Below are 27,541 nucleotides of genomic sequence, written 5' to 3' on the forward strand. Positions count from 1 at the left end.
ATGTAATCTAGTAGTTTTTCTCCTTTTTTAAATATTGCAGTTGTATTTTTGTGATACGAGGTTCTATTTATGTTATCGTTGTCGAGATGTTTTAGCAGTTCTTACGATGTTTGTTTGCGACCTTGTATTTTTTTTTTTTTCGAATTTTGGGCCCGGATTTTGTTAATGTTGACATGTGTCTTGCATGTAAAACACATTCCAGAATATGATAGCTTCGTTTATGTAGTAGTTGCTTTGTTTCCCCTCCGATATGCACTTTTTCTCCAGTAAGCTGAGCAGAAGCCAATTTTTATGAAGCTCAAAAGCAGTGAGGGACAAAACTGACAACGCACCATAACTACGGCAGGTGGCTCTATACGGCACATTTACCTTTGCACGAAACCAGTGGACCACGGTTGGGGTTCACATAAAGTTTTCGTATGTACATGTGAATATGTACGTGTCAACTAAAACGTAGTAATAGCGTGGGCAATAGGTAAACGATGGGAGCGAAATCCGTTTCAAAGCAGACGGTTGTCTCAGTAACTCTTCCACGTCGTAGAGTTTTCAAACTGTGACAGTGTTGCTGCACAGCAGTCTCGTTCTTTCATTGTTGTCTAAATATTTTCGTTCCAGATTTGATGCCATTTGAGCAATTTTGAAAGTGGACATTTTTGGAAATGTGTCTTTTCTAGCTTCGTGTCTAGACTGTACAATTACTAGCATGGTACAAGTAGCATATCCTCCTAGCTGGTAGAGCCCATGCGCTTGATATGTAGATACAAATTTTACGTCAAATTAGCTGGAATGCGTCGCGGGGAATCGAGTCATAGCCGTCCACATGCTTTTGGTATCTGCAAGACTTGGGAAACGGAAGGGACAGTATTCCATAATTTCCGTTTTCTTTCTGTTTCTCCGCTTAAAGGAGCAACGAGGTGACATTTAACGTGGCTCGCAACCCTGTCCCTTCTGTCAAGCTGTCCACCAGGAGTCACAGTGCTAAATATTTTTGCCCTGCGGTGTATTATAACTGCACAATCAGAGTTACGAAAACAGTCGCAGAAAGCATGATCCTCGCGTGACGTCGAAAAGTGCCTTTTATTTGTGGGTGGGAGATTTTTTAAGGCTGTGCAGAACAGACGTGCTGCGGGTCACCTGCATACGTTGTGTTCTGCAGGAGCTCATTTTATTCATTGCAGAACCTACCATGGCCCGAAACAAGAAACGATTTGGGGGGGCTCACCTCAGTGCTCCTTTAACATTGTGATTTTTGCAAACTGCCTCATGTATTTGCATTTCTGTTTTCACATCTTCTGCTACCTGAAAGATTCCTGTGAATGCTGCTGTTACAAATGCTACACTTTAACAAAGAGAATTTCTTGAATTCTGTATTCTATTTCACTTTTCGTCGTGCTATCTTGTGACTTCTTTGCTGCATTTTTAGTTCAGATTCAAAAGCCAAAGGTAGTGCCACCTGTATTAACCAGGTTATTTATTATATGTAATATTATTAACATTACAATATTAAATTACAACGCGATGCATATTGCATTCTATTTAATGTGTGACCATTTTAGGTTGTGTGCCCTTCAAAAACTTGCAGGGTAAAAATTAGATGCATTTTTAAATCTAAAAAAATCTGTTATATGGTTTAATTCAGAGTGAAACCAGGCACTGCTAATTCACTTGAGTGTTACCACGTTAAACCGGTAAACTTTTCTGATAGTGATAATTATTATTGTCTGATTTTCTCAACTTCCCAGGGACCTGGGCCCTAATCTTAAACTCGCACATAGCAAGCTTATCGTTTATTTTTTAAGTTAAAAACCGCAGGTCGAAGTGATGCACTTAACGCATGATGCAGAATATCAGCAAGTTGAAAGTTAGAGCCCTGGAGTACCAGCTAATTAACCAGGTGGTATATCAGGTGCGTGTTATACAGTTTATACCAGCTGGTGGGTTATCTTGCGATAGAGCTGATACGTACACCATCTATAGCTCATGATAACTTATGTTGTCCAACTTCTGTTTGCTTATCTTACCACCTAGTGCCGTAGGGAGACACCTCAGATAAGCTGACAGCCGACACGGTACTTGGTAACCCATAACACGTGGTAGGTCACATAATGTACCAGCACTGTTGTGTCTGCTGGATTAGCTGACATGCTACGCTGAAATGCCATATATATATTAGATATGCTGACAGCTGGTTCCCACATTGTAGTATGTGTTACCTGATATCATATGCTGTGCCAGCCGTACCGTAACAAAATTGTAAGCTTTCTGTTCAGTCACTTTTGAACTCTCGACCTATATCATCTGTTTGTATGGAGACATGGATTATCGGTTATGTTTACCACCTGGTACATTAGCTGTTGTACCAACAGGTGCACAGGGCGTCCGGAGGTTAGTTTTGCAGTTCTTTCTTGGCCGCCCGCAATATCTGCTTATCTTCTGACAGTCCGTATCTGCTCCCAGGGCACTTTTAGGACACTGAAAATGAAATGAGAGTAAAATTTTCGCAAAGTCTCGTCTTGCGTTTTAACTTGAATGGTAAAGACCTGAAGGATCTGGTTAGCTGAGCTCACTGAATTCTGCCACGTCACTCTGGTGGCACATCGCAGAAGTGCCTCTGCGTGATGACATAACAGGATATTTGCGCAGTATTGCCCACACGTGTTGCTCAAAAATTAAACTCGTCCGGCTACATTGTCAGATCACGAGGCCCTTTCCAGGTTTCTACTGCTCGCGTGAAAGCAGAAAATGGGACTGTGCACAGTGTGACCCTTGCAAAGCCTCTGAAGGAGGCCAAGAAACAACGTAAAAGTTCACCCTGTACTTTCACTTTACAGTTACTTTACAGTTCTTTACAGTACACACTCTGTGTGTGTACTGTAAAGAACTGTGGTGCGTGTACTGTAAAGCAGTAGGGCTGCAGTCTCAGAAATTACGTGATAGTTGCTGCCAATTGCGTGCAAGCTGCAAATTACGTGATAGTCTGAGCTCTCAGTACTCTCACGTCCCAATTGCACTCGTAGTTTTTTCAGAAAATTGAAATTGAAAATTACGGGCAACACTATGTCGAAGGTTCCACCAACTGCGCGTTGCTCATCAGCTATGGCGGCAAAACTACATTGCGTGCACACAAGACGGTGTCCAAAACCGGAGTCGGCTACGTGTCTGCTACGTAGTCATCATAAACAGCGGGCCAGTCGGGAACATAGATCACTGTTGCTTGACAAATGGCAGTTATTCCCTGTCACATGTGTAGCTTGTTTTGCTGGGTTTAAAACTAAGCCACCAACGTAACCTGTCTGTCTGCTGCTTTACGGTACTTACATCACTGTCTCGCAAATTGTGTTGCGTTCGAAATTCGTCTGTGTTGATCTCGCTGCAACAGTTACTTTAGATCAACTTCAACATTTCTACTCTGTGGTCCTTATAGGCAGGGGCAGATCTAGGGGGCGGGGCAGTTGGGCAATCGCACCCCCCCAAAAAAAGTCGGTTTATACATAGGATTTCCTTCTCTCCCCTCCCCACACTACGTGCTCCAACAAACAAACTGCCCCCCCAAACCGACGGTCTGGGTCTGCCCCTGCTTACGGGCTATAGCACTTCTTCTCATACTACTGTAGTACACATAATAGCACTTCTGCAAATACTGACATCGTAAAGTCATCAGCCGTCACAACAACGCTTACAATACCTGCCCATAAGATGTGTTGGTTAGCCTGGATGTTAAATACCTTTGGACATTTCTAGTCTAAATATTGTCCCGGCATTTCTAAGTTGCGCAGGAAAAAGAACGTATTTATTTTGGAGGCATTTTGACGCATTCATTGTGTGCTTACTTTTGTGCATTGATGCGCTTGGCAACACTGGGGGTGAACAAAGGGAACTTCTTTGGTGTGTCTATACCTTTTGCATGTGTCTTTAGGAGACAAAATATAGAGAAGTCATTCCACATGTTAGATTGCTCCATTGTACAAGAAAAACTGGCACCTTGTTTGAACTAGTATATTATAAATGTAGATGATAAGATAAATAAATGGCCATAGAAAAAGATGTGATTGCAAAATTTATTTATGAAAGTTTAGACTTTTTTGGAATGTCACATGGATACAGCACCGGCTCGTTCGTGGTAGTTTGAAAGTAGTCCTGCAAACTGGAAGGTATTGGGTTCGAGCCCTCCCACTCACTGTGCTATCCCAGGTTTTCCATGACTTTCATGGCAGCTTTCCACACGAATGTCACCACAGTTTCCCCTGAAGACTGCCCAGGACGCTTACTAACCTGTTGTCCCCCTCCATCTGTCCACGTCTGCGAACCGCTCACGGCCACAGTTGATTCGCGGTGCCGACACTGAATTTCAAAAATGGAATGTTCACGGATATCAATTCATTTTATAAGTGCGACAATATATTTTTTTATTTGACACTTCCCCTACGGAAAGCGGATCATAAGCGAAAGTGAAACCCAACCACGGTTGCTTTTATGTACCACCATTGGGAAGTGGTCTGTGACAAAACACACAAACATGCACCATAAGGCAAAACACAAGCCCCCACTTCTGCGCACTTTTCATGACTAATGAACTTCCAAGAGCCGTTTTCCATCTTCAACTGATCACAGCGCCGACTCACGTCCGGAGAAACAGCTTCCCCAGGCCTGAACCTTTTTTCACGACGGGGCATGCGCATGATCTTGAGGCGCCGGATAGGCTTATCTCCGTCTTCACTAGATGGCGCAGTATCGGGACGACAGAAGTGGGGAGACCGCACCCGCACGAACGGCGCGTGGATCTGTTTTGGTTCGCTGAAGAGCTTATGGAAGCATTACGTGACGCGTTTACAGCAGAACATTAAGTTTGCTATTGTTATTGCACTTTTTTTTAGATTGACGACGATTGTTGAGCAGTTTTGTTGAAATACGTAATTTGAGTCTGCAGAAACGGGAACATCTACACCCTCTTGTCGCCTCTTTGTTCGTGTGCGTAGTCTGCTTCTGCTCTCGACTGCCATTGTATGTGTGCGACGTGGTGAATATACGGATGAATATACACTAACTGAAATAATCATTCAGGAATCTTCTAAATAGGCAGTAAAACCCCTGAAATGTGCAATGTTTTCCCTCGTTCTTGCTATGGACATTGCTATGAAAGCAATGCGTCGAATGCATATTTGACAGCATTTTATTAGGGATCACATATGGTAAGATAAAGCCCCCTTTGACCAGGAGAAGACTCGCGCAAAAGAGGCAGATCATGCAGCTGAAGGCAGATTAAAATACGAATCTCTCCAGTCTTCGGAACTGTAAAGAAAGCGGCGAAGTACGGTCCATCGTCCATGCACGCCAGGCGAGGATGAAAGCCCTAGAAGAAAAGATCTCCAGCATATGTGAATGTCGTGCGCTTGGCACTGCTTTCACGCGTATTTGACGCAGTGGAGAAACCATGGAAAATATTCGATTCTGACCAGGACCCGCAGCCTTCCCAAAACCAGCGAAACCTTTCATGAAAACGAAGACAAGCCTCGATATCGAGAAAAAAACATGCAGTTGCATGGGGAAGACAAACCCTTCTCATTGGCCATCCGAGAAAATGAAATAATGCTAATACTCTGTCCCTTCTGAGTTATATAGGAGAATGCTCACTGGCATTTATTTGAATTACTACCCGACAATTCTACACGGGGCTACCGAAGTTAAGGTAATGTCTAACATATTTTACGTGGGTGACTCTGGATATGGTCAGCTCTGGCCGTCTTCCAGGATTTCGGGCAGGTAATCCTTGTCCTGTTTCAGTACGTTGGGTGAGTCTGTAAATATAAAAAAGCGCATTTCCGTCATGTACTCGCAAATCGTCACCGATACAAGGAAGACATCACCCGCAAAACGCACGATGACTAAAAAGAGCGAACATACTCTCTAGGGACACGTTCTTCCTTGTTCCGAATCTCCTACCGGACAGCACTTCGGAAATGTAGTCCATCGGCGCTCGTCCTGCCTGTCCTGGACCATCTGCAAGGAATGCGCATATAGCGGACGTAACGTCTGTCGTCTGCTAAGCTCGCGAAACACGTACCCAACTCGAACTGAGGTTCGGTTTCCACTGATTCTCGAGCTGTTAGTGTATCATCTGAAAGAACATCGTCGTCTCACTTCAAAAATGCCTAGAGGTTGCGAAAGCTTTCAATCGCGTAGGGATATACCGCTACACAACCGATGAAAAACGCCATCTAGACTACATACTCGAACGGGAGGTATCATTCGCAGCCACGTTTATTTGCGACCATATCTAAATGAAGAAAATTGAAGGACGCAGGAAAAAACGTGGACACTGGACGAGACACACGGAGACAGGATATATTTATTTTATTCATTGTATGGACTGCAATGGCATGGGTTGATTCTATAGTCCGAAGTAAGATTTACTCCCAAGCATAGAAATCATAAGGAGAGGGGAGGGTGGGAGAGAGTGTGATGGGGGAGAGGCGATTCCTCCTCCCAGCATAATGTCCGAGAGCCGCCATGATCGATACGGCTTTTCAATGCGTGAACGCCAGTCCGCTTCGGCATCTCTGGTATCCGATCCAATCCAAGTCGTGTCTGTTCCGCTGGGCGCCGAGTGCGTTTGTTTTGTCTACTGGGTCTCTCGTCATCGTATATGTGCTTGGATTCCGTCCTACGAACGGGGATATCATCCGTAACGTAGTGCCGTATCTATCATGACAGATCACTTGTTGAGATGCCAGTCTTCGCCAGCTTGGTTTCTAGTCGGTTGTGTTCGTTAGTCGGAGTCGTGACGTGTGAGAGTCATCGTACAGCTCGAAGCGGAGCAAGAGGCCTTTAGCAGGAATAAAGGGAGAGGGCGTTTCGACATTTCCATTTCAGTCGGAGGGAGGTGTTCGTTGTGGTGTGCCGAACAGTGCCCAATCAAGCTTGCGTTATCAACGCTGCGCCTGTTTGTGTTTTGGGCGATTGTGTCTGAGATAATGCGGAGAATCGATGGCATGTCATGCACGCGCCTGGAAACGGGATGACGCATGGGCACGCGTCATCCGAAACGCTCATTGTGTGATTGAATGAAATGAATAACAGCTTGTCTCTGTTCGGAAAATTTACTGTGCCCAGAATAGAGGATGCGAAGATGCTCGAAATAATTAGTGATGGTAATCGCGAAAGCATCGTAATGAGTTTTTAAATAATAACAAAACAATGCTTTCATGGTGTAGCATACCGCGTCTCTCTGGAGTTTCTCGGAAGCACAGCCAACTAGTACACACACAATTTTTTTGTGTGCATGCTGGCACACAGTGCAGGGAGTCACCGTGAAGGTTTATTATTGGTGTAGTGAATGATCATCAGAGCTAGACAAATTCACCGTGACCTCAGTCCTCACTTCAATTTTCGTCAGCAGAGGTTCGCTCGTACCTCGACTGCATGTTCCCCAAATTTGCGTCTCCCACCTTTCGTAAATCGCATCTTTATTTTTATTTTTTAATATTTTTTTGCCCCACATCAGTCCTTTTTCTGAAAATTTTCGTCGTCTGGATCACTTGGCCGTAATTTTAATTTTGGACGTTTGGGAGAGGTGAGAGACGACTGGTTACCTGCCACGCTCCATCGGGATATCATCGATTCTTCGCAATCCCTCAGACACGGTCGCAAAAACCGCAGCGTTGATAACGCCAGCCGGATTGCGCACTCTTCGGCGTGCCACAGCAAACACCCCTCCGAGTAGAATGGAAATGTCAAAACCTCCTCGCCCTTTATTTCTACTAGATGCCGCCAGGGTGGCTCCCCCCTTGCTCCGCTGGTCGACGCGGCGTTCCAGTTAACTCTGCTTCGAGCTGTACGTCATCGACTCCAGTGTAAGACAGCAGGATTGAACGCAATCATTAAATCTTTCAATTATCCCGAAACAAGCGCGTAAATCAAATGAACCGAATCTTCTCGAGCGCAAAAGGAGCGACGGGGGTTCGTGTCACGTGTTCGAGATGATTGGAGTAGGCGTTATCTGATGGCATTCGCCGAAGGTCGTGTCGTTTCTCCGATCGAGAAGTTAACCTAATTGTTAATGAATTTTAGGCAATTAGTCATCCGGTCCACCTTTTCCGACAGGGTGTCAGCTGGCCGCACAACCCACCTGTGATAACCGCGTCTATAGGTACATCTCAATCTTATTATTAAAAAAACCGCCCCGTATAGCCTAGATAGACCCTGGGGAGAAAGGGGGCAATCTCCTTTCGTTCTTTACTCACTTTTTCTATGGTTAGTGTCGTTCTTTATCTGGCGATGCCGAACCGCCACGGCGGTCTGCTCTAAGAATCCTCGTCGCCAGTATGTCGTGTCTTGCGTATACCGATAAGACGGTAAGATTAGAGACATACGTTACGTACCGTTCCCATCATATCGGGTCAGTTACAGAGCACTTACCACTGCCTCCATCAATCTTCGCACCTGCAGAGAGAGATTCCAAATCGTAAACACGAGTTAAAAATGTGTATAGATCTTACGTTACCTTTCACAGTGCCTAACGCTGGCGCTATTGTTCGTATGTATGTCGGATCCAAATCTGAAATAAAACGCCATTGAGACAGCGAAACTTGAAGTGAACGGCTAGGAACACCGGAGGAAATGGCGAAAAAACACGACTCGCATTAGATTTGATACCGGCAACGCCAAGCGTTGCTATAGTATCTTACGCACTTATACCGTCAAATGCGGCAGTGTTCGGAGGCTTTGCGTTGATGCGGTAGTGGTCCTATCCGGTCCTATCTATCGTGTGCATAGAAAAGGGGGAGGCAAAGGCGCTTCCGGTCAAGAGATCCATCGAGTCAGGAGATCCAACCGACAGGCGAGTCAAAACATCCAAACAGTGAAAGCGTCATACTGGGTCAGGATTCCCGACAGAAAAGAAAGTCCATCCCTGCTGAACTGTTTTTTTTTCTTCTTTTTTTTCTTTAGAATGCACCTGCAGGCTGCGTGGATGTCACAAAATGAGCTACAAGGTGCAAACGGGTAAAAATGAATATATCCATCTATTGCGCTCCGAAAAGGTGCTGCAGTGTCTGCCAGGTCGAAGAAAGAGTGAACCCTTCCAAGCGGTTTTCGGTTCCGTTCCGGTTTCAGTCCCTGGCTTGGGGGCCTGACCTCGCCCCAGGAACTTTCCCAGCGGGGCCTGGCCCCCTCCGCGAAGTCTACCCAGCCGTCTCTCAAGATGAACGTTTCGAAGGCTATCCTAAAAATCGGAACTAAAGAAGACGTCCCCGGAGGAAAGGTCCCCGGAAAAAATTGGGGCTGGCTCAGTCGTGTCCGAGCCGTAGTGTTTTACGTGAAAACGTCGCGATCTCCTATTCCTTCGCTTCATTGCAGGATTTTATTGAAAGAAACTCTTTATTCATTTATTCGAGAAGGTAAGGGCTCGCTGTGCGCGCCGGAAGTCGAATTTAGCTCCGCAGCTAATCTCTCCGGTACTCCCGTAGCTCTCTCGGCGCTGAACTTTGGGAGCTCCTCCCGAGCCGTCTTTTCTTCTGATCATAATCTGATCCTTCGATTTTGATCATATTTTAGTTTCATATATGCCGACATTCTGGCAAAATTTTGATATTTCAACATTTGTTATTGAGGTCGATGAACCTCTCGAGTGCTTTCCAATGACACCTCGATCGACGTCGTAGCTTCACGCGTGCGCCAGATAGACGGCCCGCTGGTACGCGTACCCCTATATTTCCGTCTCTCTCGCACGCGGCCGCCACACCCAGAGATCGCATAATGCAGAACTCAAAGACTAGGGAACACGTGGGGGGACTTGAACGCCCCCTCCCCCCTTAGCTACGCCACCGGTTTAGATCTTTGGAGGAAAACACCTGCGGGGCAGATTAATAGACTGTCGTCGTTTGACGAGAGCTTCACCTCGTGTTTCTTCTTGTTCTGACATGTTACTAACCGTGTATTCACACGAGCGACATTCCCCCAGAAGCGGGAGATGCGAAAAGAGTCACAAATTTCTGCTGTCACGTGAGCGCGAGCGCTCAACGTCGTGTCTTCACGTACACTGCTAACCGTGGGGAATATCCTGCTGCACAGCCACAAGATATTCCGTAGCAGAAGACAGGAAAACACGCTGACGGTGCCGTCTGCTAAGTGTCGTCTGCTAAATGCGCAATACGCCACTCCCGATATTCCGCACCGTGTGAATGCTCAACTTTACACGGGACGGAACTTCGGCTCTGTGAGCAGTGTTTTCGCTTTTTCTTCCGCTAGAATATTCCGTGAGGATGTCGCTCGTGTGAATACACGGTAACCCTAACAAACATGGCACTACAGTCTACCACGCAGACAGAGCACGCCCGCTTGCACGAACGTTGAGAAAATTCCTCAGTCAGTATACTGACCTCAACGCTGCTCGATCGTTTCTATAGAGCACCTGCAACGCTAGTGAGGACGTCACTGAGGAACTTCCTCAACGTTCTGGATTCTGCAAGCGGGCCGGTCTCTGCAAGTACAGCAATATAGGCCGTGCGTAAAATAGGGACAGCGTTTGGCAGTCCAATTCAATCCAAGCGAAGTTGTGTTTTCTCCACCAAGTCCGATATACGATTAGCGGGACAACGAATTCCATTCCTTTCCTTTGCTTCTCACAAAAATACGCGTTCAGAAGGGTACCATAGTTCCTGAAGGAGTATTGGGCAAACACCAAACTTGTGGACACGAAGAGCACATAGACCATAAAAGACATGCAGATGAGCGTGCGGTTGGGCTCTTCGTGGAATTCCTGTCTGTAACATTGAAGGACATGATACTATTACAGAAGCGAAAACGAAAGAAGCTGCACATAATATGCGTGGGCTGGGAACTAACACGTCGCCACCAGCAAAGAAATGGAGCCAGAAGGTCGCATGGGGAACATCACATTCCACACGACTTTCTTCCACGTCTTCAGTTTAGAATCGACGTAGAAACAGAAAACTGATTGGCACAGAGTATACCAGCACACAGACTTTGTCCAAAAACGACAATGGTCTATAAAAGTCAGACGAGACACTATATACCCTGGATTTGTGTCGTGAAAGTGTGAGAGGCTGAAGGGTACTTACTCGAAATCGAGCTCTGTTTCTTGCAGAGGCTTAACAGCTTCGATGGCTTTCATGGCTAAATTCATCTCCCTTTCCTTTTCAGCTTGAGGAAGAGAGTTATAAAGTTGAGGACAGTGACGAGGATGAACTCCGGCTCAGAAAGAGAGAGGCCTCCGTCGTTACACATGGCTGATTTTTCGCTAACACCATCCAGGGATCTGGAAAAGTCGTCCCCGGAAAAAACGTCCCCCGGAAAAATCGTCCCCGGTGGGAACCTAGGTTAGAACCGGGTCCTAGGTTAGTTTTCAAAGGTTAGGTTAGATTAGGCATGTTTTTGACAGTTCACCATGCGGTTGAGGGGGGGCCACCCATAGCTGGGCAAGCGCCGTTTGGCGAAAACTACTTTTCTTGATATGTACTTTTCTTGCGGGGACGACTTCTCCAAGGGGGCGTTTTCTCCGGGGACGATTTTTCCTACCCCCCACCGTCCAGCTCCCCACGGGACATACTGTTCGATGCGTATAATGCAAGCTTTCGAGCAGTGCAGCCATGGCTCCTGGAAGCGTCCGACTACAAAGTGGCAACAGGTCTTTCTTTCTCTTACCATCTATCATTGTCGACGGCGGCATCGTGACGGTGGTAGCTTTGGTCGTCGTCCACGCCGTAGTGCCCGTAGTCTTCGTGGTGGCCATCTTGGACTGAGCGGCGGTCGCCAGAGCCTTGGCCATCTCTGCACTCTTCGCTCCGATTTTCGGCTTGGTTTGTGGCCCGACATTAGCCTTGGTAGGCGCTGTTGCTAGTGTAGTAGCTGCCGTCTTAGTTGTAGATACCGCTTTGGAAATAGACTTCCTTTGGGCGCTTGCCATATCGAGTTCAGAGCTCAGTGGACTGTGTGTCACCTCACGAGCAAGTGGTGTCGTGATTCTTCGGCTTCTTTTTCCACCTCAGATGGAGATTGACCATGGCTAAGCTATTATTATACTATTATTCACTAGGTAGCTGTGCTGGCTTGATCGCGGGTTAGATAGGTAAACATTGCTTCCAGCACCGTGTGTCGGACATTTCCGGCGCACGTCAAAATGGTTTGACCCCTGGTGGGTCAAATTGTCCGCAGTCCAACCCGTCGCCACACTGGCAGACAAACCTTACGTGTATCATCACGGTACCCTTTTTTTTAAAACCATTTTACTAGCTACATAGTTGACGAGGAAAAGCTCGCGTGACTGAGCCACGTCGGCTGCTGGCCATGTCAGGTCAAGACTGGGAGGTACCCAGGTCCAAATCCTGGTGTCGGCAGTGCTGTCTGGGGTCCACTTCCATGTACTTGACCTGCTGACGGCCGCCAGAGGGCGGGACCCCCCAGATTGTGAGGTCATTGTATAAAACTCAAACTATCATTTCTTATTCTTCAGTCCTGACGAAGGCGGAGCCTCCGCCTTAACTTTCCCCCAGTAAATAAATAACACCCAATTTTCGTACTTCCTACATCTTCGTTGTCTGTCTCTGATTTTGTTAGTAGTATATATATGTGCAGGGTTTCTTTTTATTTGCAACAAATTTTCATTAAAAGGGGAGTTGTCTTAGGACGCTTTTATTTTTTGTCATTGGATTACTCGACCGGGCTGTACTAGGAAACCGTATTTTTGCCCAATTAGGGGATTAATTAACGGAGGTATTTTAATCAATTTGTAATTGTTGACTTTAGGGAGAATATTGCAGTTGGGATAATAAAGTCTGATCACCGCATGATCCGCTCGAATCACTGATGAAGCACAAAAGTAATCGCAGTATGATGTACCCGCGTGTTCACGTGGGTTAGCAGACGACGGAACGCGAAGACGAGCGACCGCGATGCCCCTAGCGTGACCCAAGCGGCTACTAATACCACTAGATTCCTGGCACCCGCCAGGAGGGTAGTTAAAAAAATGGGGGGTTTGTCACCCCTGTGATTGGTACTCACGTGCAGTGGCATAACCAGACCTCCAAGGCTCTGTCCAAGGTAGGGGGGCTCGATACGAAAGCCTACGCCCACACACTCATCCTTGTGCACACAGCAAGATGAGAGATGGAAATACAGAATATTTGAACATTTAATAATGCGTTTACATATTAGCTGTGAGGCCACCTCATGAGATTTGAAGTAGATAGAAAAGCTCATATAGTTTCAAAAGTATTTAACTATGCTCCTTAGATAGACGCCGGTAACTGCAAGAACTTTTGCGATCGTCACGCCGGACCCCCCACATATATTTTCTCCTCGGATTTGCGCGACTTGCGTGGGTCGTCCTGTGGCAGGTAGGGGGGGGGGGGGGGCTCGAGCCCCCCATCACGTGATCTAGCGCGAGCGCCGACATAGCAATTTCCGAGGTCGTGTTGGCATTAAATGACCCACCCGGATTCGCCATGAGCTGACCACGAGATGGTCGTGGAGCTGACACGAAGTACACAAGGCCTCAAAGACCGTAGAAAATCGGCGAATACCGAAACCACTTCTTCCCTACAGATACTGGCCGCAACTAATCGGTAATACATAAGAGATACCATAAGGTATAATACAATACAAATGAATTGTAATATCAAAATATATTCTTCAAAGAATGCATCAGACTTAGTTTAATTACTCAAACGTTTCGCTAAACTTTATTCCCACAGCAACCTCATCTGTATACTCGACTAGAACAAAACCTGTTGCCTAAAATGCTTCTGCAACTTATTAGCCTTAACCCCGAGCCTCATTTCCTGCTTGGCCTGTACCCGACGCATGAACTTAAGGTCTCGTGCCTTCTGAACGGCAACCTCCCGCGTCGTGGACCCTGTCCAGCCCAGAGCCTTGTAATGCGTGAGCAACCGACGGGTTACGTCTTCACTACGAGGTCTCGCAGGTTGCAGGTTCTGCGAGTAGTACCGCGCCAATGACCTGTGTCCGACGACTGCACCCGAAGGGAGGACCAACTGCCACCCGTCGCCTTCGAGGACCGGAATGTCCACCTCGCTGTCCTGGTCTTGTCCGTCCTCCTGGTCGGGGTAGCTCGCTGAATAATCGTAGAAGTCCGCATACTCCAGGAGTCCAGAGCCTTCGTGAGCCATCTTGCAATGTCCCTTGTCGTTCATGTGTTGCTGTACTGCACGGAGAGTCCTGTAGGGCGACTTTCGGTCATCGCCACACCAGAGACAGATCTTGCCGACGCCGATTTTGTAGCCCAAATACGTCAACAGGCCTTCTAGGTCAACCAGGTACTCGATGTCCGGAATGAAGAAGGAGTGGCTCGACGTCATGTGTTTAACGTTAGCCTCAGGTGAATCGCTCGATTCCTCGCAAAAGAGACACGAAGAGGGGGGGACGCGATCTGACTCGTCGACCAAGTCTTCGTCACCGTCGACGCTCTCCCAATCGCTGTCATCGTCATCAGAGGCCTCGACAACAGGAGGTTGATAAACAGGCTGCGGAGAGGAGAGCTCTCTGTTTCGTGCATTTTTCGCGGCTACTGTGTCAGCAGCTGGAGGTGGTTTTCGTTTCAGAAGCGCTTCTTGGTGTTTCTTAGATCTGACGTGGTTTTCATAAGCCTTTTGCGTTGCGAACTGCTTACCACATGGCTGGCAGTGTGTGCCGTCGTATGTTGACTGCTCTTGAACAGCGCTCTTTTGTGCGAGGACACGCTGCTGAAATTCTTCTGCCGTGACAGGAGGAAGGTCGGCGACCTTCCTCTTCAAATTGTACCTGTGCCAGTCGCATTTGTAGTGAGCTCTTTGAAGTTGCGCGTCAGCAAAAACCACTTGACACGATAAACAAGTGTAGCGGTTCGCCATTTTTGCTGGATTGCATGGATCATGGCATGGATGGGATGGATTCGTTTTTGGATTCGTTTTTCTTTTTCTGCACAGTGTTGCCTGGTGCGACCAACAACTTGTCCGTCGGTGCTGCTCACTACAATACTTCAAAATTTCAAAGAAAGGCAGTCATGTAAATATAACGCATGTATCACCAACGCACGCTCACCAAAAGAACTAAAATAAATAAGAAACGCACGTGTCACCGATATTTTTTCAAAATATAGAGGCATTCAGCATTCTCGTAGTTGAAACACAAACTAAATGATCGCTAATATTTAATAAACATAGTTGTTCGCGAAAAATTAAAGAATATAATTTCTTTTTATTTTCATCCTAAAATTTTTTCGTAGTTTTCTTGTTCGTCTGCGAAACCGGCCACATCCGGGAACCGGGATCATTGCAGATGCGCCGTTCATTGCTGCACTATCGACCTGCAGCGCTGTGGTGCGTAGCTCTTCGAACATAAATTGTTCGTTTTTCTTTTTTAAATTGTTGAAAGCTCGACTTAGTTCGGGCATTTTATTCAATTTATTGTCGAATATCTTCGCGGTGAGTGTCTGAACCTTCCACTTGTACCATTCTCAGCGAGATTCTCTTCCAGAATTCGCTGGAAGCTGCCGATTCCGCTCGCCAAGATTGAATATCAACCGAGATTCTCGCCGGCCCACAGCTCTGGTCAACAGTTTTATATGACGTCTTTATTTTGGTGGATCGGTAAGTGATTGCTTTGACCTTTACGTCATACATTTCGACCTTTTCGAACGCGAGCCACATGTCAGGGTCACTTTTCCTCATTGGACCTGAACCATACGGCTAGGCTTAGTGATGTCGTGGCAGGTTTTTCAAGTCTTTACACAGCTGTTTCTGAAGCGCACGGAAACAAGATAGAAACACGTGTCGTGTGTAAGCGTCGATAGTAATCGTACGTTTAAGTCTTTACAACATGTAAGTTTGGGATCAGTATAGTTGAAGCAGTGCGTGTTAACTGATACGTCTCTGCGCACGTCACAAGTTTTTTTTTTCTTTTTTTTCTTGTTCAAGCCCAAATCCTTATGACAAGCATGTCCTAACTGTTTCCGACTGGTTTCTTTGAATCTGCCAGTTTTAGCTGGGATTATGCGGACTTGTCCTGGCACAGCTGGGAACAGAAATGTGCGATGGGAAGATTTTTGTCTTGAGCGATTTGTTTTAAAAGGTGCAGAAAATTTTTGCATGGAAGCATCGTTGTGCCTATGTGGGGCATTGTTTCAGGTAAAGCACTCGTGTTCCAGTAGTTGTGGCTAGGTAATACTTAATCCTAACTAAATATAAGCCAATCAAACTACCAATAGACAGCTGTTTGCTCCTGTTAATTCATGTGTGACCAGAAATGGCTCAATTATTGAGCGACATCAGGACTACTTTTAAACCATTTATATGCTTTCAAGGGTGTTATTACTCAGTGGAACGAGTAGTGGTTTAATTTCTCACAAATGACGTACCATTAAAGATGTATAAAAATTAGTACGGTTCTTGTATATGTTCAGTTTGCAGTTGTATCTGAGCATTTGTTAGAGTGAATGGGAAAGTGGTTGGGCCTAACGTTGTAATATGAGAATTGTCTGGGTAGGTTGCACAAAGATAGCATGCTGGGAATGGCATCCTTCTGAAAGCATTGTTGCGTGACATGCCTTTGTTAGATGCTGTGACGTGATATGTCTATCATTGTGATTGGGGACATGTCATGTTTTCCATCATCCATGTGCATCTTTTACTGCTAATGAACCACAATGCAAACATCCTCGACTATGTCGATGTTCTGACATGGAATAACGCGCATAATTGCAATATGTTGGTACAAATATTTTTGCTGAGCCAACTCTGTACAGGCACCCGTATATTATCCAAGTATTTGGTTATTGTTTGCGTTAGAATATTACCAGTACTTTGTCACAGAATTTACTTTTCAGTTAGCAGGTTACTTATTTGCTGCTTATACTTCACTACTTACAAGTGGATTCTTTTGCTTTGTAGTTTTCTACCCACAAGTATTTGTTTCCTATTCGACACTTCTGCCACACTTGTACTTAACTTTCACTTGGTCTTCTAAAGTTTGGATAAGCCAGTCTCCGGACATTATACTGAAGGAGTAGATTACAGCAGTACATTTTGAAGATAAGTTATGAAACTAAGCAGTAACTGCTTATCTGCTACCAACTAATATTTTACGATAGTTGCACACATTATATCTTACCCTTCCTTATCTTGAGGCTCTATCACGCTGTTATCACGGTTACCTTTCCTTGTCATTGTTTGTCCATGGTTTACGCAGGTCTAACGAGGGTCTTGCGGGGCATTTATTTCAGAATTCTTGGGACGAGGCAATCCAGCAAACTACCGGCAACAGATAGAACCCGTCTCCTTTGAGCCAGGCAGGTTTATGCATTTCCGAAGCCATCCCATCGGTGCACACCTCACGCAGCATAGCCACCAGTACACTGGGAGAGCAGCGACAGATTGTCATGCTATTAAAAGTTAACGCATACATGTCAAAACGGAATAAGAATTAGGTGAGGCATTAATACCCAGGCTGTGACACGGTTGAAACCAGTGTTGTGCCACCAAGTGTGTCAACTTCCCTTCCTCCCTCCGCGATTTCACTGAATTGTCTACGTCTCGCGGAACCTCCTGTTTCCCTCAGAATCGCGTGTTTGCGCAATATTCGACAATCGATCTGAGACATTTTCTTGGGGTTAAACCCGATCAGTCTGGCACCACTGATACTGCTGGCACTTCCGCAACTCAATGTGCCGCAGCGAAAGGAAAGTTGAAATTTGATGACATAAATGCCTGGAGAGAAATTGTCAGAGTTGAGTCTAATTAGGAGAATGCTGCAACATTTTTTTGTCTTCCCACAGAGCGTTGGATCGCCAATAGGTTGCCATGTTACACGCTTGGTGGCGCTATGTGCATGTTTCAGTGGTCATTGACGTGTGACAACCCGGTTATTAAATGATAAAAAAAATGTTAATTCTCGTTTTTTAAATGCTGTTTCAGCCACGCACCCCCCTTAACAATTGGTACCAAAGATTGCAGCAGCAGCAGCGCCGGTCTTGTCTTGACTTGTCTTCTCTCTTCTGAGCAAAATTCCTTCATTTTCATCTTTTTTGCCTGATATTTCCTTTCTTCTTTCGTTCTCCGCTCTAAGCGTTCTTCCTCTTCTGTGCTGAGTGGTATCGCTCAAAAACGCCAAAATGGGGAGCGTCAACGTCAACCGTAACCTCACCGACCAGTTCTACCGTTACAAGATGCCCAAGATCATTGCTAAGGTACTCCGCATTTTGGTCCGCGTTAGGCTGACTCCGCATTTTGCGGCATTTGTTACACATTTTTGCGCGTGATGTACAAATTTTGTGCGCGTTACCTACCGGTATGATTGCATTAATTTTTCACTGGACATAGTAAGGCCTTACATGACTTCTGATCTGTACTATGTGCTTGATATGGCGCCAGTTTCACCAATGGTTGTCAACTTAAAGCTAACACTGAATTATTTCTGGCAACATTAATTTGCAACGTGATGAGTGTTTTAGTGAGGATAGCTACCATCGGTGACACAAAGTTAAGGGTTGAATTGAAGTTGAGAGACCACTGATCTCGTCTCAAACGTTAATCCGGGTTGGTGAAACCAGGCCATAGTGATGGTCCTACCTAGTTGTCTCTTTAAGGGACAGTCGCATCTGGAAACCCATATATGAAACCTGTACACTGTTCAGCATCGGCCGACAATCTACTTGGGAAATTTTTGTCCAAAAGGTGTTTAGATATTAAATTTAAAAAATTTCCAATCAACGCAGCCTCCGCGGCAGCAGAAAGTCCAATGGCGTGAAGTCTCTGCGTAAGTGGGGAGAGAGAGCGTGGTGCTTAGAGGAGGAAAGGTGACGTCGCGTAACTTTATAAGACGCCTGCTTGGCTGCACAATTCCTTTTCTCGAGGTTGTGCCCTCATTGGTCCTTAGGAGTGACATTTTCTTTTTTTTGACAGAGGGAATTCGGGAATACTCTGTCGTCTGCTCTTGTCACGTATTCCGTCTAATAACAGTTTGACAATAAATGACACTATAGTTTCAAAGTCGACGAACAGATGCGACCGCCCCTTTATTAAAGCCACAAATTAACAAATCAATGACTGTAGTGAGACTGGCACTTTGAACTAAATACAATTTGCTGTCTCTGTAACCACCATTAATTTTGAGCACATTAGAAAATCGAGAGATTGTAGTACGGAATGTGGGATTCTCCAATGGCATTTGGCTGCTTGCCAACATGTTTGTCTGCTTGAACCCCCCTCAAGGCTTCTCTTTGTGACCTCCCTCAAATTTCCTCCCTATATTTGTGCAAAATTGGAGAAATGTCACAGTGTAACAATGCATAATGCGCACCACATAAGTGGAAATACGGGCCCAAATACGCCGCCGGGCGCTGTTTGTGTCGACAATAATGAGCACTTTTAGTATTACATCTATCGCGGACGCAATAGGTGCACTCTTTTTGCTTGCACCTCCTGCTCCAGATCTGAACTAGGTTATTTGCGTGCTGCACTTTCCTGTTGAAAAGAAAGGCATTACTAATAAAGTTTCTTTCAGCTGGAAAGTGCAGCTCCTGAAAACCCGTCTTGCATGGAGTCCAAGGTAGTGCAGTCCAGTGCAAGTGAAAAGAATGCGCTTAATGGTTACTTGAATTTGGTCTCCTCACCTTCCCAACAACCTCACGTGCCTCGATGGTATCCACTCCACCAGCTCGACATGGCATCTAAATGAACAGTTAATGAAGCAGCTAGAGAAAGGCCAGTTGAAGGATGATGCCACTTGACTGCTTTTTACCAGCACGTGACCTGTGCTAACTCCGGCCACTATCTGGTACACGGGTGTATTGCGGAAGAAAGTTTTTTTTTTCTTGCTCACTTAATGAGTGTTTTGTGTGTAGGTTGAGGGCAAAGGTAATGGCATCAAGACCGTTCTGGTAAACATGGGCGAGGTGGCCAAGGCCCTGAACCGGCCAGCCACCTATCCTACCAAGTACTTTGGATGCGAACTCGGGGCCCAGACTCAGCTGGATGCCAAGAACGACCGCTACATCGTCAACGGAGCACATGAGGCTGCCAAACTTCAAGACATTCTCGATGGGTCAGTTTGTGTTCGCCATTCCCTAAAAGACTGTGTGTGTGTCCGAATACTGTGTACATCCACCTCAGTAAAGCCACACTCATACAATCTGCATCAGTGGTGCGCTTGCGTCTGCCCCAAAGCAAATACTATATAACATTTTATTTAAGGACTAGCATTTTATTATTTAACATCTGCTCATTTTTATTTCCTCGAAAACTTCGGTTACTACATGTATGTACTCGCTTCATCCTGTATTCTCATTACTCATTTTTGAATCTTTGATTCTTATTGAACCCTGTCAAGGGTGCCAGAATGTGCAGTGCCAACAAAATCGTGGCAGGTCTGATTGGGTATCTGCTTGCATCCGGGCGTTCTCAGCGAGACTTGCCATATTTGCACGGTTCTAACGTGGCCCGATTGTAATGCACAGACACAGGTAGCTTCAGAAGATCCAAAGACTAGCTCTATGCAGATTCGGCCGTGAAGATAATGCACACATCTCTCAGGTGCCGAAAGCATATGACTCCACTTGATCCTCTCCTTTCTCTGCCAGCACAATCACCTTCCACTCGGAACACACTTGGTAGTGATACCCTTTTATGGCACCCGAAGCTGATTTTGTGACCCATGTGATGGACGCCAGGAAGTGTGGTGTCCACGGTAGAGGTGCGCGAATATTGAAATCTTGGAATACGAATATCTGCAAAATTTTTCCTTCGAATATCAGACATCCCGTCACAGGATAACGGCTTCTAAGGGTAACGATTAAGCCCCGAAAACCAGCATGGTTTTCGCACATCTCTAGTCCACGGTGATTCCTCTAGCCAGGGTGTCGAACTGAACCGAAACAGACCCTGAACCTCAACTAATGAAAACTACTGTTCCAAACTGATTCGGCATCTCGTTCCTTTTTCTTTTTCTTTTTTTTGCGATGCGTATAGACAAAATTGATACGGAAGGTTTGAAGGACACCCTAGTCAAGGGCTGAAACTGCCTCGTATGCTGCAAATGTTATTCAAAATTGCACCTGCACACGAATGTGGTACACGATACCCTTATTCATTTCGGTGATGTGCTTGCTCACATAATTTTCTTACTTGTGCTCGCATTCAACAACGTGCATGTGTTCCTGCATTGTCATCAACTCGTCCTGCATATTTGAAATAAATAAAATGCTAGATTTCCAAACATTGTTCATGCATCCAGTTCCAGATGAAATTGGATCCGGATGTAACTTGCATCCAGTTCCGTACGCGTCAGCATATTAGTAGAGAACGTTGACGCAACTTTTTCTGAAATGAACAACCATTATGAACCCGAATAAACCGGTTCGACGCATTACTTTTTGCCCTCCAGAACTGAGCCCATAAATTTTCCGGTTCGACTCCCCCGCCTCTAGCCACCTTCTCTTTTTCTCTGAATTTGCGTTTTTGGACACGATTGTATTTTGAGTGGAAAATGTACGCTTTAGAACACGCACGATGCTCACTCTGGCTTGTCATTCCAGAATTTTGTACCCACTTTGAGAGTGAGCAGATTTCTCTATGTTTAGGTTCATCCGTCGCTACGTTCTGTGTTCGTCGTGCTCCAACCCGGAGACTGTACTGAGTGTGTTGGCCCGTAAAGGGATCATCACCACCAAGTGCCGTGCCTGCGGCTACAGTGGCACGCTGGATACCAACCACAAGCTGAACACCTACATCCTCAAGAATCCTCCTCCCAACGAGGTGAGACCTTCTTCTCAATGAACACGTTCTGGCAGCAAAAAAAAGAAAAAAAGCGCTGCACTATTGGCAAAAGGTATCTCCGCAAATATACTTGGAGCCTCAAGTTTTAGGGTTGTACCCGATTCTTCTCCTAATTTGCACACCGAATGGGAGGTTGACTCTTTAGGGTGAAACCCGATTTTTACCCGGCAAATTCCCCTCGCTGGGATGTCTGTAGGAAGGCACTAACATACTTGTTTGGCAGCAAACGCAGTTGCATCACTGTTTGTACCAAGCCAGTACAGTTCGTTTGGGTAACAGAGCCTGATTTCTCCCCGAATTTAGCGTACTGGACGTTTTTCCACCCGAATTCGCACGAATTTAGAGCACACGTTTGTTTACCCGATTTTTACCCCCCCCCCCCCCCCCCACGAATTTAGAAAAAAAATATTTCCCGAAAACATCAGGCTCTAAATCTGCTCCGTAGAATTGGACGGGGCATTTTGATTCCCTCTAGTCCAGGTAATTTGCAATTTGTTTGTTGCTGAGCACAACAGAGTGATGCCTTGCCTATATCTGTATCTGTAACTTGCCATTTTAAGGAGGACAAGTCGTCTGCCGCCCCTGGCAGTAGCAAAAAGGGCAAGCGCAAATCTCGGGATGAGAAAAAGGGCAGCAAGGCGCACAATGGCACAACCGATGACGCCGCCTCTTCCCCTCCCAAAGACTGTGACGCTCACGATGGCCATGGTGATCACGAAAATGATGCTGATGACGACGATTATGACTGGGGAGAGGACACCAGCGCTGACGCAAAGGTAAACACGGTGACGAGTGACTGGATTTGCGGATGCTGGCTCGGAAAGTAAGGTTAAAATTTTAATTTGACCTTTTTTTTGCAAACCCAGTTGTGATACTTTCTGAACAGCCCACTGAAAAATCCGCACCCTTTCGAAAGAATGCATTTCCAACATATCTCAATTAAAGCGGACTTATCGGTGGACCTTCTAGGCTCGTCGCATGGAAGCCCTGACGACCGGCGCCAAAGGGTTGATGTTGGACGACGACCTGGACAAAAGCGAGCAAGAGCGCATGAACATCTTCTACAACTTTGTCAAAGCCCGGCTGGACAAGAATTTGGACACCAAGGAAGTATTTGGCGAGGCGGAGCGTCTAGAGGTTCGGGAAAAGGCACCCCTGGTGCTGTGCGAGCTTCTCTTTGATGAGGGCATGGCCACTCAGGTGGTGCAGCACCGTGCTCTGCTCCTGCGCTTCACACACGACTCTGCCCGCAGCCAACGCTACCTTCTTGGTGGCTTTGAACAGGTGCTGCTTCAGCCTCTCTCTATTCTATGGTCTTGTATGTATGAAGAGTGTGTTGCTGCGTTATACGGTATGCTTAGGGCCCTGCGTTTTACGGTTAGTCCTGGTAAAACACTTTTTTACCCCGTAATTTGCACCCTTATCGCTTGGGGTGAAACCCAAAAAGTCCTGAAAACTAGCTTGGCAAAATGCCAATTTAGTCCCGCAATGCGGGCACTCTTGACCACTAAACATTGCACATTCAGCACGGCTGTTACGCATCTTGATCTAACGTGCGAAGAACACTTTTTTTTTTTTCACCCAAAGGTCTGCTTTTGCGCTCCATATTGCATGATTTTTAAAAAACATTGAACTCCAATACACGAGCCTAGTTGTGTTCTACTCAACACTCGCATAATCACGTGGTGTTAGCTGAACATGCTTGTGCCTAGCAGAGCAGTATGCACGAAACGGGGTCCCTTCTCTCAAGCAGGGGATGTCACCTGCCAATGCCGACTGGTAATGTTAACTGAAATGGGTAAAACTTATACTGTTTGTATAAAGTAAATGACAGTAACATCGTATCTCTAGGCTCTAATGATGGGTGTCACCCAGACAAACGTTGCTGGCACGCTTTGACTGCCAGTAGTGTGAGCAGAATTGAAGAGTAGCTAAAGAAGCCTGTTCCCAGCTCAGCTTTGTGCACAGTCATGTTTGCCTGCTGAGGTGTAAATAGAGCCTGGAGTTTTAGGGTTTAATCTGATTTTCCCCCGAATTTGCACGGTACAATTGATGGTTGCCGCTTTAGGGCGAGACCGATTTTTACCCGGCAAATTGCCCTCACTGAGACTGAGGTGTAGGAATGCACACTAACAACAAATGCAGTTACATCATTGTTTGTACCAAACCAGCACAGTTAGTTCGAGTAACTGAGCCCAATTTCTCTCTGAATTGGGCATACTGGAAGTTTTTTCACCCGAATTTGCATGAATTTAGAGCATGTGTTTATTTACCCAATTTTTACCCCTCGAATTTAGAAGAAAAAAAATTTCCCGAAAATTTCAGGCTGTAGGTGTATTCAGCTAGATGGGTCTATTTTGGGTTGTGTATGTCTCCTCTGCTGCCCCATTCTCAAGCATGTGTCATCGTGGCTGTTTATTCAGATTCAATCTAGAGTGCTGATGTTTTACATTTGCTTTAAAAGGGCACTCACGTTCAGAAACCCATCTGTGAAAGAGTGAAACTATGTTTGTCATCAGCCGACAATCAATTTTGTGGGATGAAAGATTTCATTTGACAGGCATACAAAATGTAGAGGATTCATCTCTTTACATCGTCTGTGATTTTAGTGTGAGGGAAGCAGCATTCTATGCTTTCCTTCATTATCCGTTTCATCCGTTAAACTAATTGATTTTGTTCTGCGCAGTTGTAGCTCCTATTTCGTCAAACACTTAATCCATTGCTTTTCGTGCGGTTGGTACAGTGTGACCTCTGCCACTTTTGTGTCAATAAGCATCGATCGATGATGCCTATTTATTCAGTTTGACGCCTATTGCTCGATGCTTACAGAGTTGCTGTCGCTTCCCTAACGACAATAATGCGCTGAAATCGGACTGAAGTTGAAGAAAGTACCCAGCGTAATTCTCTCGTTGCGGCAACATTTCAGGTTGTGCGCGAGCACTCTGGTGTTCTGCTTCCTCGGGTGCCCCACGTGCTGAAGGCACTTTACGACCATGACATCTTGGAAGAAGAGGTGATCCTCGAGTGGGCAAAGAAGTGTTCCAAGAAGGTAATGGTCCTCGTAATGGGTTTCATCAGGCTCATAACACCATATTTATCCGCTCATACCATATTTTCTCGAATCTAAGACGAACTCGAATATAAGACAACCCACGAGTTTAGGGTACATGAATTTGGAAAAAAAAGTAAACAGGGATTGAGAGGCAGAATAGCAGTTGGAATCGATGCACAATATTGTTTATTTATCATCACTTTCTACACAACTGTGTTCTTTGTTGCCAACTGCACACAGCTCATTATCCTTGAAACCCTTGAATACTTGAAACCGCCTTGCCACCGCTAAATTGTTGCTGTATTTACGAAACTTCACTTTTCATCAAAACGCCAGAGCCAGCGACCGACGCCATGACAGTGAATGAAGAATGAACGCCGCCCCCATTGTGCCGTATTTGCATCTGGTGCTGACACCGCAACACGTGATATCAGTCACGCTGCGCTATTGGCCGATCCCATCACCCGCCTCTCCCCTGACCTCGTTGTGGCGCGCATATTCGAATATAAGACGACCCCCGACTTTGGAACGCTGGATTTTGGAGAAAAAAAAGGTCGCGTGCAAAAAAAAAGATGCATACGTTACTTGAGCGTGGCTTCATTTCACCAGGAAACTGGGCAATTGAGATGAAGCGTTTCCAGTCTGCTGTTGTTTTTACGTGAGCTTATGTGTTTTTACACACAACTTTCACCACTGGTAACTAAATGTGGTACGATAATGGTAACCACACACTGAAGTGAATCCTGTCCGACCTTTTTACCAACTTCCCGGAGACTTTAGCAGCGGCCGAGCGCGCACTTTCATGACTGCCACGATGCTACATTTTCAATGGCACGCAATTTGATTTTCTTTTCTTTTTCTGGAACAGTACGTGAGCAAAGAGATGGCTCAGGAGATCCACGACAAAGCAAAGCCGTTCATCAAGTGGCTGCAGGAGGCTGAAGAAGAAGAAAGCTCCGGTGAGGACGATGCGGATTCCCAGGATGAGAATGTCGAGGTATGTCAACATTGGCTTCTTGACTCTCTCTTTTACCTCAGCTGTTGAAGGGCTTATTAACACGCAGAATTAGGATCGTGTATTTCCCAGTGCTGAGATGCCATCACCAATGAATAGTCTGTACTCATCATGGCTATCCTTCGTGCAGTAAAATGCTGCATTTACCTTTGCTGCTAGAGTAAACTTTCCATCGCAGAAAGCTAGGGGCTTTATCAATCACCACATATTGTATCCTTACCATATCAGATTGTTCGTGGAAATATCTACACCAGTCAGATTTTTGTCCATTATGCAGCTAGTGTGGGGAGAGTGAAGCAAACTTCCTGAAGAGGTCCTAATCTGAACCTGCTTTTCCTTGACAATTACTTATTTTTTTCCAAATTCGGGTGTAAAAATCGGGGAATTATAGATCTTCTCTAAATTCACGCAAATTTGGTTTGGAAAGCTTCGACTATGCTAAATTCGGGGGAAAATCTCTCTACTACTCAAACAAATTGTACTGGCTTGGTAGAAACGGTGATGTCATTGTGTTTACTGCCAAATAAACTAGTATTCGTTCCTACAGATGTTCGACTGAGGGCAATTGGCCACGGAACAATCGGGTTTCACCCGAAAAGTGGCAACCTTAAATTCGGGGTGGAAGTTTGGGGAAGAATCTGGTTAAACCCTGAAACTTCAGGCTCTGTTTATTTTCCTGAGTTCCGAAGTATTTAATCCATATTTGTGTGTGTACCTGCGGAGCAGGTGGTGTACTCCGACCGCCACATAAGCACCAGCATTCAGGAGGTGAAGGAGGAGCCTTCTACACCTAAGGTCTTGGCCGCTCCCACCGCCAAGGCGTCCGCTCGTGATGACGAGGATGACATCGACATCGACGCCATCTAGCGTGTGGACCTTTCTATCTTTTGTTTTTCCAGTTTTGTTTTTCCTACATTCGGTGTTCGCTCTGTGCTTAACCCTTCATTTCGCCAAGGGGCGACGTCCCTTTTTTTCCCCTTCCTTCCGAGGCTGCGACGAGAGATGACAAGACAAGACTGATTGTTTCAAAAAGAGAGAGAGAATGACAAAGGGGGAGGCTAACCACTATACATGAAATAGAGCAAAACAAAAGTGATTGTGTTTACCTGTCGAGATTTTTTCTTTCTCAAGATTGGATTACGAATGTGACAGTGCTGCTATGTCGTCGTTTTCGTGAAATTTGTACTTTCAGCTTTTTTGATAGGTTCTGTGTGTAAGTGGTACTTCTTTCGACATTCTGTAATCGACTGCGAGAAAAATAAATGGTATGCTTATTTGAGTATTTCTCGTTTGCTTTGGAGCTTATTTTTTTTCATCTTGTAACTAAGAAATGATGTTACAGCATGGGGTGTGTTATCCATTTTGGTAGGAAAAAAAAGCACCAATGCTCGGAAATCAGACCTTAGAATTTTGGCCCTAGAAAACACCAAGGGGTTAGGCTTACTACCAGCTGAGTAAAATTTGTGCAGTCCTATTTCTGCACAAATTTTGGGCTAAAATTAAAGGGCGATTCCTGCTGAATATCTGTGCGCATTTTTAGCTCGATCTGAGCACTTTTATTTTTTGGCCGGAAAAAAAGGTAAGCCTAACCCCTTGGGGTTTTTTCGGGTCAAAAATCGAAGGTCCTATTTCTGCACAAATTTTGGGCTAAAATTAAAGGGCGATTCCTGCTGAATATCTGTGCGCATTTTT

General features: G+C 45.6%; 3 protein-coding genes across 5 annotated transcripts; 1 reads left to right on the plus strand and 2 right to left on the minus strand.

The window, feature by feature from the left end:
- Positions 1 to 5,154: 5,154 nt before the first annotated feature.
- LOC135397357 (uncharacterized) lies at positions 5,155 to 12,078 on the minus strand. 2 transcript variants are annotated; one of them, XM_064628902.1, is made up of 10 exons: positions 11,662 to 12,078; positions 11,079 to 11,160; positions 10,648 to 10,760; positions 8,501 to 8,554; positions 8,416 to 8,439; positions 8,241 to 8,330; positions 6,062 to 6,115; positions 5,902 to 5,997; positions 5,699 to 5,795; positions 5,155 to 5,350 (listed from the first exon to the last, which is right to left on the minus strand). In XM_064628902.1, exons 1-9 carry the CDS (start codon positions 11,921 to 11,923, stop codon positions 5,728 to 5,730), a joined length of 843 nt encoding a protein of 280 aa, XP_064484972.1. In that variant the 5' UTR covers positions 11,924 to 12,078; the 3' UTR covers positions 5,155 to 5,350; positions 5,699 to 5,727. The 2 variants fall into 2 exon arrangements, with proteins under 2 accessions (XP_064484972.1, XP_064484973.1); XM_064628903.1 differs by having other exon boundaries at positions 5,708 to 5,795; positions 11,662 to 12,077.
- Positions 12,079 to 13,669: 1,591 nt separating this feature from the next.
- On the minus strand, positions 13,670 to 14,899 carry LOC135397359 (cytoplasmic 60S subunit biogenesis factor ZNF622-like). Its single transcript, XM_064628907.1, has one exon. It carries the CDS (start codon positions 14,862 to 14,864, stop codon positions 13,731 to 13,733), a length of 1,134 nt encoding a protein of 377 aa, XP_064484977.1. The 5' UTR covers positions 14,865 to 14,899; the 3' UTR covers positions 13,670 to 13,730.
- Positions 14,900 to 15,236: 337 nt separating this feature from the next.
- On the plus strand, positions 15,237 to 27,131 carry LOC135397358 (eukaryotic translation initiation factor 5-like). 2 transcript variants are annotated; one of them, XM_064628905.1, is made up of 11 exons: positions 15,237 to 15,332; positions 15,490 to 15,602; positions 17,234 to 17,437; positions 17,925 to 18,196; positions 19,853 to 20,052; positions 21,587 to 21,761; positions 22,343 to 22,558; positions 22,752 to 23,066; positions 24,709 to 24,831; positions 25,703 to 25,831; positions 26,576 to 27,131. In XM_064628905.1, the coding sequence occupies exons 4-11, from the start codon at positions 18,122 to 18,124 to the stop codon at positions 26,714 to 26,716; spliced, it is 1,374 nt and encodes a 457-aa protein (XP_064484975.1). In that variant the 5' UTR covers positions 15,237 to 15,332; positions 15,490 to 15,602; positions 17,234 to 17,437; positions 17,925 to 18,121; the 3' UTR covers positions 26,717 to 27,131. The 2 variants fall into 2 exon arrangements, with proteins under 2 accessions (XP_064484975.1, XP_064484976.1); XM_064628906.1 differs by having other exon boundaries at positions 15,331 to 15,437.
- The last annotated feature ends 410 nt before the right edge of the window (positions 27,132 to 27,541 follow it).

Source organism: Ornithodoros turicata, chromosome 6 (genome assembly GCF_037126465.1).
Source record: "Ornithodoros turicata isolate Travis chromosome 6, ASM3712646v1, whole genome shotgun sequence".
Taxonomy (NCBI): Eukaryota; Metazoa; Arthropoda; class Arachnida; order Ixodida; family Argasidae; genus Ornithodoros; species Ornithodoros turicata.

Bases quoted from the DNA above. Each gene is read 5' to 3' on its own strand.
- LOC135397357 (XM_064628902.1), bottom strand. From the start codon at position 11,923: ATGGCAAGCGCCCAAAGGAAGTCTATTTCCAAAGCGGTATCTACAACT. The intron at 6,116-8,240 runs GTGAGTAAAGAA...ATGTTCTTTCAG, and splicing joins CGACACTAACCATAGAAAAA to ATGATACACTAACAGCTCGA. The intron at 5,796-5,901 runs GTATGTTCGCTC...TTATATTTACAG, and splicing joins GAAGAACGTGTCCCTAGAGA to ACTCACCCAACGTACTGAAA.
- LOC135397359 (XM_064628907.1), bottom strand. From the start codon at position 14,864: ATGGCGAACCGCTACACTTGTTTATCGTGTCAAGTGGTTTTTGCTGAC.
- LOC135397358 (XM_064628905.1), top strand. From the start codon at position 18,122: ATGGGGAGCGTCAACGTCAACCGTAACCTCACCGACCAGTTCTACCGT. The intron at 18,197-19,852 runs GTACTCCGCATT...TTTTGTGTGTAG, and splicing joins TGCCCAAGATCATTGCTAAG to GTTGAGGGCAAAGGTAATGG. The intron at 25,832-26,575 runs GTATGTCAACAT...CCTGCGGAGCAG, and splicing joins CCCAGGATGAGAATGTCGAG to GTGGTGTACTCCGACCGCCA.